Source organism: Folsomia candida, unplaced genomic scaffold, assembly GCF_002217175.1.
Source record: "Folsomia candida strain VU population unplaced genomic scaffold, ASM221717v1 Fcan01_Sc007, whole genome shotgun sequence".
NCBI classification, from domain to species: domain Eukaryota; kingdom Metazoa; phylum Arthropoda; class Collembola; order Entomobryomorpha; family Isotomidae; genus Folsomia; species Folsomia candida.
Genome location: NW_019091199.1, coordinates 1,875,535 through 1,893,099, shown reverse-complemented (window position 1 = coordinate 1,893,099; position 17,565 = coordinate 1,875,535). Strand labels below are relative to the sequence as shown.

At 40.1% G+C, this 17,565-nt stretch overlaps 1 protein-coding gene across 11 annotated transcripts in view; it reads left to right on the top strand.

Moving 5' to 3' along the window:
• The window catches only part of LOC110852515 (probable serine/threonine-protein kinase DDB_G0282963), a 75,782-nt gene that overhangs the window by 48,089 nt on the left and 10,128 nt on the right, over window positions 1-17,565 (top strand). For all 11 annotated transcript variants that reach the window (XR_004835346.1, XR_002548136.2, XR_004835345.1 and 8 more), the window contains exons 6-8: window positions 13,181-13,224; window positions 13,362-13,400; window positions 16,969-17,017. Coding sequence is in view for 7 of the 11 variants with exons in the window: in XM_022100606.2 (XP_021956298.1) it covers window positions 13,181-13,224; window positions 13,362-13,400; window positions 16,969-17,017 (132 nt within the window). In the remaining 4 variants the exon portion in view is untranslated. The remainder of the gene's footprint in view (window positions 1-13,180; window positions 13,225-13,361; window positions 13,401-16,968; window positions 17,018-17,565) is intronic.

Sequence of the window (17,565 nt, the reverse complement as noted above, 5' to 3'; positions counted from 1 at the left end):
GTATTTAGTTGTTCCCTTGCTCTACATAGATATTTATTTATTAAACCCACCAATAGTTGTGCTGCAATAGTTCTGTTTAAAGCAACATATTAAAGAGCTAGGTATTTCAGATAGTAATTTATTCCTTTCTTCGATTTCTTTACCTCAAGTGCAAGCAGTTGGTATTATAAGTGAAAGAAATTTAAGTAAAGAGACGCAAATCCGTACCTTCATCCGCATATCACAATCAGCGAAAAGGTTGGTGAACATTACTATTTATCGCTTCATGAAATAATCCTTAATATGTAGTGGCACACTCTGTTTCAAAACTGGACAAAATGCAGAATGTGACAAAATGATCTTCTTCAATATGTATTTTTCATTTCATGTCGATGTTGAGAAATATTAAGCATGTCCTACATTTTCTTTTGTGATTTTCTGTATGGATTGTGTGGATCCAGCTTTTCCAGATTCTTGGTTTATGTACTTAAGGAAAATCTGGATCTGGAAGTCTTGGGTTGCTTGGAGTGAATTTCTTGATGAAGCTGAAAAATGTAGGGCGTTATCTTGTGTTTGGTATTAAACTGATAGCGCGAGGGATTAGTTGGAAGGTTTGTATGCATATTTAATACTGTAGACCAACCGTAGTCAGGTTGACGTTGATCCTAATGGAGCGTGAAAGGGATGGAATTAGATACTGGAATTTGTCTTTACTGTGCCATGTACTAATCTAATAAGCAGCGAAGAATTACACAACCGTGATTCATTTGGAGATATTATGCACGTTTCGTATGATTTCATTTCAGATTTTTTGACGAAATAGAAAAGAGTTGAAAAGAATTGTTGAATAATTTTTTTGTACAAATTGTCATTACGCAGCAGGGTAGGAGTGAGTGTGAACACGTAACAAGAGACGCTTTCTTCGTCAAAGTTGTTCCTATTCTATCGTGCTGAATTAATGTGGCAATAAAATATGTTACGCTAAAATGCAGTTTAGGTTTCAACTTCCTAAGAACGGTTTCGTGGAATGAGATCGGTCGGATGAGCTATGTAGCAGCCGTACTTATTACAACCTTGTAAACGGGGTAGTAGCAGCTTCGAATGGTAGTGTGAAATATTGGTTTTATTGAGTTCTCTCCACACTCTAAATCATAGCAGCAGCATTCCATTCTATCTTACTCATAGTTGCGTAATGTTAACCAGTATAGGCGCATGGTGGTAGGGGGATAAGTATTTAGTGTTCTTTCAATGCACCTCTTTATCCCCACCTTCCGTGCCCCAGCAGACTCAGGGCAAGCCATTAAACTGAAATGTTACATGTTTTGTGAGACGAAACGAACTGAATGACTGACTTCAATCCTTTAAATATGGCGACACAACTCTGAGGAGAGAAGAATACGTTCAGTTTGATTATCGACGAAACGCGTTCAAACATTATTTCAACTTGAAACTTGCAAATGTACGACTGGACATGTGTACAGGCGTGTATTTACATATTCTCCAGCAGCAGAATACGAAGTGTATGGAAAAATACCAGTAGTACAAAGTACATTGTTCTTTATGAGTATATGCCACAAACCTGAAGATACACTTGATATCTTCTTTCTTATCGGCAACTCAACGTGTTCTGTTTCTTCCACACATACGAAAAGTTAAGTTTAAAGTTTCTCAGTTTGAGTTTAGTTTGACGGAGATCATAAATCAGATTTCCTCTGGTTTATTTATTTATTCATGCATCTAAGCAAACTCTGCCGGCCGTCCGTATTGTGCAATATGGTTTAAACATATAGTCACTTTTACATATGTAAAGGATGAAGGTGGAACAAATTTGCTTTATCAGGCAAACCAAAATATAACCAAACTCAAAATGATGATATGCAAGTATATGCACAACTCGAGCATTGGCATATTGGATGGAATCGGTGGGTGGGAGATTGGTTATCTGGTTCAGTTGACTGGACCTGATAGGCAATCGTCAAATCCAAAGTTTTCGTATAAATTCAAATTTTGAATTAGTATTCTATTCACTCGACTTTGCCCGCATGGCACAGACACACACACACACACACACATCTTTTCTGTATTATTGTAGTGTGGTTTGTTTGAAAAAGTAGTCGTAAACCAATAACGGAGGCAGTATATACCTGGCTGTGAATGGGGGATGTAATTCAATCAGTTTATTTAGACGTGTCATAAAGTTTTAAACTCGACTTTGCTGAAAAGTTTTGCTCCAGTACATGTGTTTGCAAGGGAATTGAGTGATTCGGATTTTACGGTTTGTTTGGTGAAGTGTTTTTTTATTATTTAAAATACTGGCTGGAGCTTGAAAAGTCGATTGCCTCCGTATTCTTTGAACAGGTAGAAATATTGGAGGATGCCGTGTGTATGTGTACTAAAAGCTCTTGAATTTCCACAACCAAAACACAACATGCATACGCCAATCCATGCATCTGTTTAGTTCAATATAAAAATATTGATAGCTTTGAATGGCTGTGCCACCTTGTCGGCAAAAGCTCTTGTAACACGACGAGATCTATTTACGTGCATGTGTTCCAACAGCATCAACCTGCTCAAGATTGTTTTCTGTCTGTGTAAAAGCATACAAAATGTCGTAAAGCAGGTTTATGCCCATTTTTATATTGTCATCATCCCTTTTCTATTTCGATACACGTAATTCCTTCTTTATTTTTGGCCCGACTCAGACTCAGGGCTTATGCACTTGTCAGGTTTGTCCGTTCGTCTGTCTGGTTTGGGCCAACTCGTGAGATTGTCGGTGCAGGGTATTCGATGGCATACATAATGACAAAATTATTGCTTAGGGTGCAGTATGCTGACTCTTAAATCTGCCGGAGAAAGTTAAATTAGTTCCCAAATATTTAAAATGACTGGTCGAATTTTATGAAATTTACATTCGGATTGGGGTGATTGAGAAAATTTAAACCTGACTCGGGCTGAGTACGTAGGCTGCACACTTGTGTTTTAAATTTGCATGGATGAATCGAGCTGTGGAGGAGACAGCATTTTGCATTTGCATGACTAAATGTAATTGTAGGAAGAGGAATAAAGTTGTGGATGTGATGAACCCTACTAATACAAGAGCTTTGTGAATCTTACAACAGGTAGTTTGGTATGGAAGCAGGGTCGTGTGCGTGGGATAAATTGAGCTCGTGGTTTTAAGAGAAGATCACCCTCAAGACAGGAGAGTTATATCCCCTTCCTTCCGACAGGGATTTGGCTGCCGTGTTCTGTTGCAAACACACTTTCTATTTATTATTGTACAATGATGATGACGAAACAGTGCTCACACTTCCAGCTCCCTTTCTATATCTTTACTTTCTGTGTGGGATCTTCTGGCTGGATGACACACGGAGTTGACGGTTCACAACTCGCAGACAGAGAGAGGCTTAAGTTGAATTTCATCTTATCCTGATCCAGCTTGGTTGGTTAACGTGGTTTGGGTCTGAGGTTAAGCAACGTGAGTGAGGCAGGTGAGTCTTTAAAGAGTTGGATAGTGGACGTTGACGAATAGCTTGTATTTCTTCCTTCGGAAAAGTCACTCATTCCATCCGAGTACAAATCGAAGGCATTCTTCTTCAACTCTTTCGAAAGAATGGAGAATAAATGGAAGAGTTGGGGTGGAGAAAGTTTGTGGATTTTTGGAGAAAGGAATGAGAAGCAAGAATAATGCCTCACTTTCTTCCTTTGAGGGAAAAAAGGTATTTGAGGGAAAAAAGGTATCGGTAAAAAGTGAAGTAAAAGTGTCTTCATTTCATCGTAGACCATCATTTTGTTGAGTTTTTGTTGGCCGAGCAGGCTGCAAAACCCCAAACAAGAAGAGTCGTCTTAGCAGTGTTGGTGGTCGCGTAGGATGATGAACCAAAAAAGACCAAGATCTGACTATTGACAATTCTCTTCTTCTTTTGCAACAATGTACAAAGTTTGTGTGTTCTGTTGTCCTTTTCATTTTGTTCTCATTTCGTGTCGTACGTAGGTAAGCACTTTGGCGAGCGAGCGACCAACTCTCCGCTACTGTCTCTGGATTCCCGACTTGTTGTGTCGCGAAACAGATCAAAAAATCGGAAATTGGCTTTTGGGCTTTGTTGTCCGCTACAGAGTGGAAGGTTGGTGGGGTTGAATGTTAAACAAAATGAGTCTTTCCTTTTGTGCTGCTGCTGCTGCTGGTGGTGAGAGAAAAAGAGGTGGTTGGTGCTGGTGGTTAGGAAATCCTTTGTATTCCACGATCTCTTGTTCTCCCTGCGAGGAGATCTGGTGGCTCTGGTGCAGATATGTATAAAGTTGGAATATTATGAACCACACATGAAATATGATTACTCATAAACAATAACCCATGTGGTCAAACGGAAGTTTATTTGTTTTTTCCTACCGTTTAGTTCATGTTGTAAATGATTTTATTTATTTATTTACTTTGGTGTTGGTTGAGACGACTCGACATTTCTTCTGCGTAAAAGCCACCTTTTTTTACCCAAGACCAAGAACAAGAAGAGATTGCAGAAAGGCAAGTGGAGGCTGAGGGTGTGAGGTGATGCCGTCCAGAGAGTGAAGAAGAAAAGTCTTTGTTGTTCCTTGCACTCCATCCTGCTGCCTGTCCTTCCAAAGAAAAGGAAGGAAATATGAAAAAGCAAGAGTTTGTGGTTTGTGGACGTCGGGGTTTTGGGAGAGACTTTGGTGAGGGTTTTGATCTTCCACACATGACAGGAGGTAGATGAGCTCACTTGTCTTCCGTTCCTTTTGAACTCTGCGAATTGGAATCGAATGAGTGGCGTGAGTGGAAGGGAACGTCGAACAGATCAGTAAGCTGAATCACAAAAAGGGAAAGAAAGTAGAGAGGACTATTTTTATTTATGCCGGTGTTGCTGCTGACAGAGGCGAAATACTATTCTGGAAAGAATAAAAGAGGAATTCAAAATCCAATCTAAAATATATAGTCTCGAGATGGAGGGATGCTTACTCGAGTCGGACAAAGCTGGTGGTGGATGTGAAACACAAATAAAACCAAGACTAAGGAAGATGTGGGCGTTGGTCTTCCGGTGGGCGCTTGGTAGGTCAGAGGTGAGTGCAGTCGGGACGGACTGGGATGAATGTTCCGGAAGGACACCACACAGTTTGGAGGCGTAAGGCCGTATGTGCGATCGGCAGCCCCACTTATGATGTGAGATACACGAAAAGTTAATGTTTTATCGGAATTTAGCACTCGAAAAAAGTCACCGAAATGTAATACGCGTCCCCCGAGAGTTATAGTTCTTACAGAGCAACTGGTTATCAATTTATTTTACGTAGCCGGAGGATTTTACATTTATATATCAAGAAACCAAAATATATTTAGAGGTTGTGGAAACTGTAGAATTATGGGGGACTTTAGGATGGCAGTGGTGATACGTCTTGGTAGACACCGGAACTCCGTCTGCCAGGATTCTTGGACAGAAGACAGTATATGTCCTTGTTGAAGGAGACGATGTCCTTCAGTCGATGTATGGATAATTTGGAGTGACTGGCCGGTCGAGATATCAATGTATGAATATGGAGACGAGGAAGAGATAGGAGGGGAGGATGCATATGATATGCATAGTTCCCTCAAAGAGGGTCCTAGTGTTGGAGGTGGTGGTGTGTGACGAGGGTTGTTTCACAGGGGAAAGTGAAGAAAAATCAGTCTTTGTTGCTTTGGATTGATTCTTGGCTAACTGAGTGAGCTGCCTGTGCATATTGGGTGTCGTCTTTTGCATCCCTGCCAAATGGTTGTAATTCTTCCCTGTCGCACTTTGAGTAGGAGGCAGAGTAGATGAAAAGCATTGTTTGAGAAGGAAGGATAGACTGGAAGCGAGAGCTAAAAACCCATCGAACCGTCAGCGTTTTCAGATTCAAGGAGGGAGTAGAAGAGAACAAGTTGAACGGCCGCCTTTGCATATGTATATGTGACAAGGCCATAATCTCCCGGATATTGCTTTTATAATCCTGTCGCTTGCCAAAAAGGTAATTAGTTTTTGGAACCTGGTCCGACCCCTGAAAGGAAAGCAATCACGGCATCCATACTGCTACCACTTTATCCAAATCTAAGGAGTTTCTCCGTCCGACGTCTCCTCGCTCGCTCATTTTTATGTAATACACTGTCTCCCATGATGCTTCCCCGTATTTGTAATTTAATATGCCATGGATGGAATAGCGAATGACAAACCAAGATTAGGACGCATTGTGTTTTCCACTGTGGTTTCCTAATCTGTTGCTATTTTAGGAGCACGAAGAACTGGAATATATTTCAATTATGTAAAATATACCTTGCAGTACATCCAGTGTAGCTCGCTTCACTTGGGTTTCCTGTAATTTATTCTTGTTTAGCTGCATACATAGCACGTCCAAAATTGTAAAAGAACGACCACAATGAAATATTGTGCAGGGTTTAGTTGTAGGACTTGTAGTGTAACCTCACGTGCTCTTATCATGTATTTTCGAGTGACATGACATGCGATGCATTTATTCAGTCGAGTTGGTGCAAGCAGGCACCTATCATCCCGGACTGACTGACTGAAAATCCTCCTACTCCTTCCGTACAATTCACTCGTAAATGATGACTTTATATGTGGTTTCGTCTTGGGTACGGCAATTCTTAAATTCAGCAACGTTCCTTCAGGAGGAAGGACAGGACGACTCCGGTCGGTTGTCTGTCCACGTCCTCAGTTTGGTGTGCTGCTGGTTCAAACAGGAAAAGATTTTTTCAAGCTTTCACTCGACTTGACTCTTTCTCCCTCCTCAAGAGGCGAAGGGCTTAAGTTGACACTGACATGCTTCATCTTGCTTCCTCCGCTTTCACTTACCGTCCATAATGGTTGGTTAGGTGAGGCAAATGGCTGCCCATGGCAAAGTCAAATTTAAAACCCCACCAGCAAGCATGTCATCTCAAAATAAGGTATCTCAAAATGTGGATAAAATAAAAATAATTCACAGCACATATGTAAATATGTGTATGTAGGGGGGTATGCACCTAAATGGAATATTATTTACATGATCACATATGACTGAATTAGTAAAGATTCCGCCGTGTACTAAAATTTTTATGGGGCGTTTGTCGACGTAAGAAGGTGGAAGTAGTGTTGTCATTCTTTCTGAAAAGTTGCATCTAAAGAAGCACTTTGGTTCTTAGCGGAGGGCTTTTATCACGAATTGAAAGCAGTTTAGATTTGTGAAGCGGTTGCAGTAAAGCCCACTTCAAGGAGGATTCTATTACTTTCCTGTATGAGGATTTGGACCTAAGTGCCTCAAGGCTGCTATCTAAATCTCTGGTTTAAAATAACACAACGCTAAGATGTTTTCCCAATTCTGAGCCGAGTAAAACCAAGTGCAGCAGCCAATCCTTATACGCATTTAGGTGGTGAAAAGTGGAAAAAGTCGACGGCGAGACTCGTACGGACGTATTTCATCTCATATCCTTTTCTCCAATAATATTCGTTTGGAAAATATCATGTGCACACTTTCTCTGCACGCCTCGGGTCATAGATCATGGGAGTTGGGGTCAAATTCTCAGCCCAACCTTTCGTAAATTGATGTATCGGCCTGTAATCGAGGAAAACAAGCAGACGCACACCGAGAAAATAGATCCGGGTCAAAAAAGCTCCTGGGCATTGTCATCACAAAGAAAAACGAGCGCTGTCTCCTTTCTCAGCCTTTCTTTCCCTCGTTTGTAGTTTTTGCTAGGCCACTTGAGGTTGAGTTTGAGTGAGATGTTGTAATGTGAAAGATGGCAAATCTCTTCGGTGTGTGTGCTACATAGTTTTTGGCTGTACACAGGAGAGGAAAAGACCACGGGTCTAAATACCTTGTCCTCATGCACATACAAATGCGTGTTGATTCTATTACAAACGCCTTTGTCAGGGGTTCAACCACTTTCTAATGTGTGAACATATAACAAGTGTGCATCATATTTTTAATTAAAGGCAGATCTTCGTGAATTATCATACAAAATGTATGTGTATTAAAATAGCGGATAGATTAATAATGAAGAGAAAGAGAGACTTTGTTTCTCGCCTTTGTCCTGCTTTCCCCTCTCTTTGCAAAGCCCGTGTTCGGGAAGAAGGAGCGGAGGAGCAGGATCTAAAATGCTGGCTGCTTTGTTGCTGCTGTGCTTTTCCCGGAGTGAGTAGGTTGGATTGGTCGTGGATGCAACAGGTAACGAAGCAGCAAAGATCTGCTTATCTGTGCTGAATGGCGGCTGTCCTTTGCTTAAAAAAATAATTGGCAGTTGTCCAAATCACTCTGACGAATTTCTTGCTCTCACTCCTACTAAATATCTCCCACTCTGGGTAACCGCAGTACAACTTTCCGCTTTATGTACACCCAAATCTCTTGATCTGATTGAGCTCGCTGTTGAACTGAACAAACTTCAATTAGATTTAACCATAATTTATTTCTCTACAAAGTGGATAAGCGGGGAAAGGGTTAATGAGTGAGACGCAAAATCGGAGAAAATCGTGGAATGAAAAGTAGCGGTTGAAAAAAAAACGGTATAGCATTTGTTTTATTCTGCATACGTACTTAAATAATAGCGTGTGTACTTCAAAATGTAGCTAGTGAAGCAAAACAGTAAAACTTGTTGGATGTGCAACTACTACTGGCTGACATTCAGACCATTCAGATGTGTTATGAAGATAGACTCGGGTGATGTATGGAAATGACATGGGGAAATGAGGTTTCATTCTCCGACTGTTGCTGGTGGTGGTGACGAGAAGATGAGTTTCTCATGTTGAGCAGAGAATACAATAAAATGTGATTCCAACTGCAATTCCTTTTCCTTAATAGAATGTCAAGTCATTTCATTTCCTCTCACACAAGCAGACGAGCGAATGTTTATATTCTTGTCTATGGACGGCTGTTGCAGGTGCCTAGAAAATTTTTAAATCAGATTTGGGCCAAATTCCAAATAAGTTATATTCTCTCCAATCACTCAGTCACTCGGAGAATGCATGTCAACATGTGTTTCTATTTCGTTCTCCATCTTTCCCCCATGCAGACACGGCAGTTGATATTGCTTTCCCACGTGGTGCTTCTATGGCGTGATTGGGTTCTGGTTAATATATTGCAACCATTCCTGCTAATTTCCTGGCTTCCCTTTACAACCAACAGTTTTTTAGGCTGCGCATGATCTTCGTTTTGTCATTAAATTACAAATACTAGGAAGTAGGATGGATGGACTAGCTTTGACTGGGTGTACGTGTAGGATTCTCAGCCAGCATGGAAACTCAACAGTCAACAGTGTGTTGACGATGGTTACTGTAGCCGTGTTTTATGTAAATAGATTTGGTTTAGATTCACTATTAAGAACTTTCCTGCGCATGAGATACAAACCGAGGGCCGACTTTCTCCACTTGTTTCCATTTAGATATGATACAAATGAGTTGGTAAACAGTAAACTTTCCAGGAAACCATTTTTGCAACATTATGTCAGTCGCGAGTATGCATGTGGTATCATCATCTCTTTTGTCGTATATTACTCATGGATATGGATCGGACCGACTTTTCCGAGTTCGGGCAGCGTGCTGATGACGCTGATGATGACGAGCGGATGATGTGCCACGTTTCATGACGATCCGATCCTCCAATAGTTTTTCTCCATTTGTGCCGAGTTATTACGGCCAGGGCGTTGCGTTGCGTTGCGTTGTTCCCTGAACGAGGGAAAGAGAGAGAGAGAGATCTTTCCTTGCTTACCTTCCACCGTGAGTGTAGTAGTCGACGATGTGCAGCTTTTTGATATATATTTTATATGGAATGGACGGGCTACACCTCGAAGATCTCGCTTTCTTCCACCTTTCCTCTCCCACACGTACATGCACAGATACTGCTTTCACCTCACCTGCTATTTCCCCATCCATACTCGCTACATGACCCGATCGGCCCTGCTTTGTAATCAGAATTCGCTCCTCTGATATTGGTTCTGTGTGGATCGAACAATGATCTTATAACTCGGACATGGCTGTAATTCGAATTTGTAGCACCCGAGATTTGTCGTGGAAATAAGGATGCAGGAGAGGTGGATTCTCTCCACAAGTCCCAGCAGCTAGACGACGTCGGTCATGGTTCGGAGATCGTTATTCGACTTGACTTGACTCTAACTAATGTTTATATGTGAAGTGCTAGTAGGGCTGCTGTCTGTTTTATGTGGGAGATTGAGCCTCACTCTCTGCTCGCAGCAGTTTCGCTCGTCGTCTGCTCTTATTATGTAGTACTTTCCTCTCTGTCTCTCCTACTATCTTGCTTGTCATAGGTGGATGGATTGGTGCGAGCGAGGAGTACATAAATCAATAGAAAGTGGTATTATTATTGTGCTACTGCTTGCTCCTGCTGGTCACACACATCGGTGTCGTTCCAGTAGCACTATTCCTCAAATTGTCCGTTTTCACTCTCTCTTGGATACAAAAAAAACTGTTGAGGAGATCTGACAGCCGGCCAACAAGAGTAACAAATGTATCTTTTGAACTGCGAGAGTTCGTGATATTTGCGGTGAATCGTCGTATCCATTTTCGGAAAAAAATCCTGTGATGTGATAGTAAACAAACAAATACGTGGAGTTTTGTATTTTTTCTAAAGTGAAACCCTGAGAGAGAAACTGAAACTGAATCGTGCACTCAACGTGTTCTTGTTGTCCATTATTGCTTACATAAGGCTGTGTCCGTCTCCACTAGCATTAGCTGCATCATCGTCACATTACTATACGCAAGAAATTCTGTAGCTAAAAGTTACCAAACTCAATAAATCGTTGGGACAATAATACATACTCGAACATTGAGATTTATATATATATAGTTTTGATGAGAATTTGCTGCGTTGACGAAGGTTCTCATTTATGAGAAATCTCAATCTAATCGTACGTACTTTCATGGTGAGACTTATTTTACTGTGTATTTCATTAGTATTGTTATGTATTTCTTGGTTTATTGGAGTTTATAAAATATTTTTTGTCTCGTATTTACTTTTTGGTCAATTGGTCCCTAATTGTAAAATGAGAAAGTATTGCGACTTCCGAGAAGTTTAGTGTACCGGATGCTAAAGTTTTTCCTGCCAGTAATGAACGATTTGAGCAATTTGTACAAAGTGAGCTGCAGAGCTATTCATTTATGCATGATTGTGTTACACACTTCTACCTGCAACTTGACAGATTTCTTTAATGACTTCATCACATGCGATAATTATGAGAGTGTGGCATACGTACTATTTTTACCAGGTTCGTGCAATGACGAGTGTTTTTTATTTACATATACCGTCAAATTGACAACTCACAACTCGTCTATGAATTGGTGTAGGAACTAAGCCAGACGTATTTAGATACTAGGTTACGTGCTACTCACATGAAAGTTAAACACATGTGTTTTTAAACTAATATGATTATGCAATGATCAAAATTAGGTCGGAGCATGCAAATGTTTAAAAAACTTTCGGTTGACATAAGATCTGCATTTGTATGCATGCATGTATGTAGTAAAGTAATAACTAGTAATAAAATGCAAACGCACTCGCAGACAATCACGTTCCAGACCATTACCTTTGCAATCTGATTTAAAAAGCTTTTTTCCATTCTTCCCCCAACTCTCTCACTCTTTTGTTTTGCTGGCATGTTTTATGTCATTTTAGACAAGAGTTCCCGTGGCTTTTTGAATAATTGCCAACTTCTGAATGCCGTTCATCTTCCCAACTGTGAGTTAGATTGGATTGGCAGCAGGAAAATAGAATGGTTGTGGTGTATGTGTAGAATATAAGGTATCCAACGGATGCAACGAAGAAGCGCAACCACGTGATGGGTTTCGCTGGTGAACGTTTTCTCTCCAGCGATTTTGGCATTCGACCACACCCCCAGGGTCACGGATAGGTCTTTCATCCGCATATCTTGAGCAATTCATTTATTGAACCAGACATTCACCATAAGACATATGATAACTTTTGATCAGCCCCCTCGAGGATGTGATCGCAAAGTCTGGTAACGAAATTAGGATTAGCCTTGCGTTCACAGTTAGATCTTAGATCTACATTATCTGAAAAACTTAAACGTTCCGAATCCGAACTTATATGAGACGGACAGAACTTTCCCATAAATTGGCTTCACCTAATAATACATAATGTGGAGCATTTCGGGTTGTGTTTTTTCTGCAAAATATTCATGAACGGTTTAGCACCATCAAGTCAAAGACAACCCGATGGTGGTAGGTAGGTAACACCATGAAGAAAATGCCAAAAGGGAAATGATGGGTGTGCACAAAGAAAAGATTTAGGGGGAGGACGCTAATTGTCAAATTGGTGTGGAGAGTCGCAACCCTAAAAGTTGTGCTTGAATACAGATTTATGACAAGGTTCGAGGAAGACACTTTAATTTGTGAGTTATTGCCATACTCAACGACTCCATAATAATAAGTAAGTGCAGTCTAGTAAAGTCAAGAAGCAGGGAGTTTTTGCTATAGTTTTCAAACAACAAGTAACAAGAATGTGATAATAGTGCTTCTAAGTTTGCTGGAGAAAGCAGGGAAAGTTACGGGACGTGGGAACGTGTTTGCTTCATCTACTCATTATTTACAGACTAGAAGGTGTCGTGCATATGCCAGTTAGAAATCTAATAAAGAAAGTAACATTTTCTCAATTTTCGCATGAGAGATCCAACTGCGTATATTAAGCTCGGAAGGAATATTTTACAATTACCACTAGTAGTTTAGTACTCATTTTAGCAGCAATTTTATTTTATAAGCCTCGGCCAATTAATAGTGACCAATCTCAATCGGCCTCCAGTGGTAGAGCGATTATAGAACTCTCTGCGCGGGGTGAAAATCTCGTCCAAAAAAGCACACACAGCATCATTTCATGTGGCGCCGCCACAGTGGCGGTGAAATCGTGAAACGGATGATGATAAGCTTCTTGCTCTGTCTTGAAAAGAACAATTTTCTCAATTTGTTCCTTGTCAATGAGGCTCTAAAACTCTAGAATAGTACGCTTGTATGCACACTCGCTTTTGTTATCAGTGGGACAAAACCAGAAACTGACATTAACCAAATTATACGTACAAGTAAACAACACGACCAAGTTACAAGTAGAATATAAACAAGTAATTCTCGGTAATAATTCAATTCATCACCACCATTCGCGCTAGAATACAATTTTTCACATGTCATCCAACTTGTCTATACTAAACTAATTTGCCGTCATTTTGTTTTTCTAGGTTGCTGTTTTGTGACTTTCTACACGAGGAAATCTGCCCTAGACGTAAGTAACTGTTTAATTCATATTTAAATTCTATACTTTAAATTTTCACGGCCCAACCTTATGGTACATAGTAGTACATACATATCCAATCAGTGTAATTGTGACAATTAATGTAACTTTTTTTTACTTTATTACAGGCTCAGAACGCTCTTCATAACGTCAAAACTTTACCTGGTGTAAGTACCACCTTTTTATCCTTCCCCACAGCTAAATGTGCATAATAAGTAATGAATCGCATGCTAAATATTATTACTAGTGAATTGGAGTAAATTATGTATTTAGTAGAACGAATAAGTAATTAGGACAAGACATGACACAACAGCTGTGTGCATGTCATGCATATCTCTGCATTGACATCGAAAAGGTGTCTTGTCGAAAGGAAAATTATAATATTAAATCAACATTATTTTCCATGAGTGGTGGCAATGTGGTTCTTCCGACTACTCGAATCCATAATAATATCGAAGCTTGGAGAACAATTGGGTCTTTGGTTGGATCTGAATTTGATAGGATTAATTACCTCTGGGGACTACTGAACTAAAGGACATTCTATTCTACCTACGTGGCTATTGTATCATATTCAACTCATCCGACTACACAAACGTTGTATATTTGGAAGTAGTACACGCTTAATTAATGAGTCGTTGATGCTGTCGGATAATTATTATCATTCTCCTTCTCCTCAAATATCTAATAGTGACTAGAGGAAGCAGTTAATAGCAACCAATGCACTTCATTTCTCATCAGTAGAGTTCAAGTTCCTCTTGTAATAACAGTCTGCAAGCTATCACTTCTCATTATCAAGTTATGTGATTGAGTGAAAGATACTCTTCTGCCATTATCCTGGCTGCCACTTCTGCTCTCCATTTCCTAAAGACTCTCTAAATAGTTTGAGACTTGGAGCTGACTCAAACCAAGATTGTTTGGGGATAGGTAGGTAGAGAAAGCACCGAGTGAACCGTTTTTTTGCGTTGAGGAGTGGAAGTTGAAAATTGAGAAGTGATCATCATCATAATGATGTCAGCAGGAGGAGATGATGGAGGAATCGCATTGTTTACTCGTCGTCTGCAAAGGGAGACTGTTGCTGGCGAGGAGGAGGAGGATTTAAGTTACTTCCTGAGTCGGAGAAGTAACGATGTTGGAAACGGGAGCCACTTTTTCAATAACTCGCAGTCTGATGACTTCTTCTGTCGTGGTGAAAGGACAAGGATGAGCACAGCAACGTCTCGGCTTCCTCTTGGACAAGCTGTAGAAATGGAGGAGGAAGCAAACTCCTCAGAATTTCAAGTAATTGCCCAACTTGAATTGATTCATGGTGGGAGGACGATAAACGACAAAGAAGACTTTTACGTATCTTTAGAAAATTGAGGGCATTTATTTAGCCTAATTTTCGATTTCCTGAAGTACATTTAGTTTTTTGATATCACCCCAAAGTTGTGCTGTTTAAGAATGATAGGAACACTGACTAATGTGCAAACATTATTTTGCAAATAAGAAAAGTGGATTGCGCACCTGCAACAAATTTTGCTATAGAGAGATATAATGTATACATGAATGCATGTAGTTTGGCTCTTCGTGCATCTTGTTCACTAGTGTTTGTTCACCAAATATTTCAGATAGCCAAACCCAGACGCAACTTGAGATTAGATTGTAAATGGAAACTGAAATTGGATTCGATAAGATTTGATGGGATGGAAATGTGATCGCATCGGACGAAGCAAATTGAACGTTGCCTTTGCTTACACAGTAAAATATTATCTGACCAAGTATGTGTGCATGTGCCTACCTACCTACCTACATGCGTACCTAAATTGCCATGTTGTTTGTAACAAATCGTAAACTTTGCCCTATAAATACCCTTTCCGATCTGTATTCCCGTCTGAATTTGACACTCGAATTTCCTCCTCCGTTTTTCTTCCATCTTTTGCTCGTTATTGATTTCTCTTGTCGCTTTCAGTTCACTCTTCTTTTTTTGGTCGCTAATACAACAGGACAAAATTCAAGTTCCAATTCAAGTTTTTTTTGTCTCTGGTATTCCGTGGGGAAAGTAGAGTCGTAGGCATCTGTGCATCTTGGGGTCTAAAATTGAATTGGAAACAAACTAGGCAACATAATGCGTAAAAGTATACATATGTAGCTTAAAATTGTGAGTATGTGACCGCAACTGCGCGTTGGGTGACGCAAGTGTTTCAATATTTCAATAACCACTTGTTTCGGATGTTTTGTCTCATGATTGACTGGCCTATGAGCATTAGTGAGCACAAGCTGGAAGCCCTAAACTGTTCGAATAATATTCAAACTTTGGCAGATATGTACTTGTTGTACTTGTTGTACACAGAGTTTCTGTCATTACAAAAACAGCCAGTCGGATTTATATTCAATTTAAAATCTTGGCATATAAGGTCTAAGCTGTGAATGGGATGAATCTGCTTGCTGGTGGTAGGACGGTGGGACCTCGATGGAGAATGATAGTGAGTTATTTACAATGGAGATTTCTGTGACCTTATGACACCTCAGTATAGATGAGTGAGATGAATCTCCAGGTCGGTGAAGGGTTGAGTAAATTTCAAGGTGGGATTGAGTTTTAAGTGGCTAACTCTTTCGCTTTGGATCCAACAGGACTTTTATCGACTAAAGCTCCTCGATGGTTTCGTTATTTTAAACGGTATTTAATTTACATATTCAATTCAAGCTTGAAACTTCATCAGCCAAACGAAACAACCTCACACTAGTTGAACTCTAAACGAGCTTCCTCTACACGGTGCAGGCAGAGGATGAATTGTGTTGTCTCCCTCAGAATCAGTCAGAGCCCAAGAAGACTATAAATCTCATCCGTCTCATCTGTTTATCAGACCAGGCGTACTCACTTGCTCGTATGTCTGGCACATAAAATTGTGTTTCCTTTGTAATAATTACAAAGGAATTTGAATTATTTAAATTTTGGGTAGTCAATATTGAGCAATAGCATATCAACCCTTGCACTACTAGTCCTGTCGAATCTAACAGCTCTGCCGCCACCGTGCTCGGTACAACGCATCGATCTCCATCGATTGATTTCATTAAAACTTTTAAAATGAATGTAAACTGTTATGGATTATATTTCACACGCTAACAGCAAACTCTACAAAAGTTGAGTACGACATAAACGTATCGTTTTTCATTGCATAAAAAAACTTTATATATTATCGCTCATTTACAAACATAGAATAGTCTAGATTCGTAAAATGAAATTGAAAAATGAGCTGGAAAACTTTTCCATTTCTGAGAAGAAGAGCAGAAAGTTTGACAATTTAAAATTGCTTAACTTCAAATAGTGATGAGTAGGAAGATTTGGGTGTCATCGAAAACGCTATAGTTATACTTTGTACATACTTATTTGTGAACCTCCAGTCCTGGAGATCCTTACTGATTGTTTCGCCACAGAGTGAGTGAAGGGTCGATGTTGACACTTTGTTAGAAACTTGAAAGTTGTGACACATCCTAAGCCAGCCAGTCAGTCAGTCACTTTATTTCATAAAAGTTTGTCTGTGGGCGTTGGTGGTGGGGTGGTTTACTCTAAAGTAAGTTTTCAGACTAAATGAATGAGCGAGTGAGTGAAGGACAAGGGAAATTGACAGAGTGTGTGCAGCGGTGGTAGTTGAGTGGTGGTAGTCGGATTTAATATGATGAAAGCGTCAAGTTGTAATATATTGGAGAAGATTGAACATGTTTTAAAACTCATTTCTCTTTCGCATTGAATTTCAGATGAATCATCCTTTACAGATGAAGCCAGCAGATAACGAGAACCGATACGGTATGTTATTGTGTCAACCACTATTTCCTTCCTATTTCATGCACTTTCAACCCGAACACAATTTAAATCAGAGAGAGCGACAGAGTTTGCTTAAAAACTGTTGGGGATGTGGACTGGTTTACATAAATGCTGATTTCGAAACGGATTGCATTTCAGAGTCCCCCTGATTTCTGTAATTCACTTTGTTTACCCACGCTGTATTGGACGAGTCTCTTTCTCTATATGTAGGAACCACTACGGATCATACCGAGGTATCAAATGGAGGAAAAGATTACAATTCCAAAATGTGTACAGTAACAGTACACATACATGACTTTTTTAAACGGCACAATTTTGTCCAGTTGTGTGACGACCAGAGAATAAACCTTGGTCGGGCAAGGGTATCGTGTGCCCGGGCAAGAAACATTGCGAGATAGGCGAATGCCCGACCTAGGTTTAAAGCCTGGTGACGACATTAGCAACGAAGCATGCGGTCCGCAATGGTCGTACGTGATCGTTACTAATATCGTCACAAATAAATGGACAGAACTACTTCACTCACTGTGCCT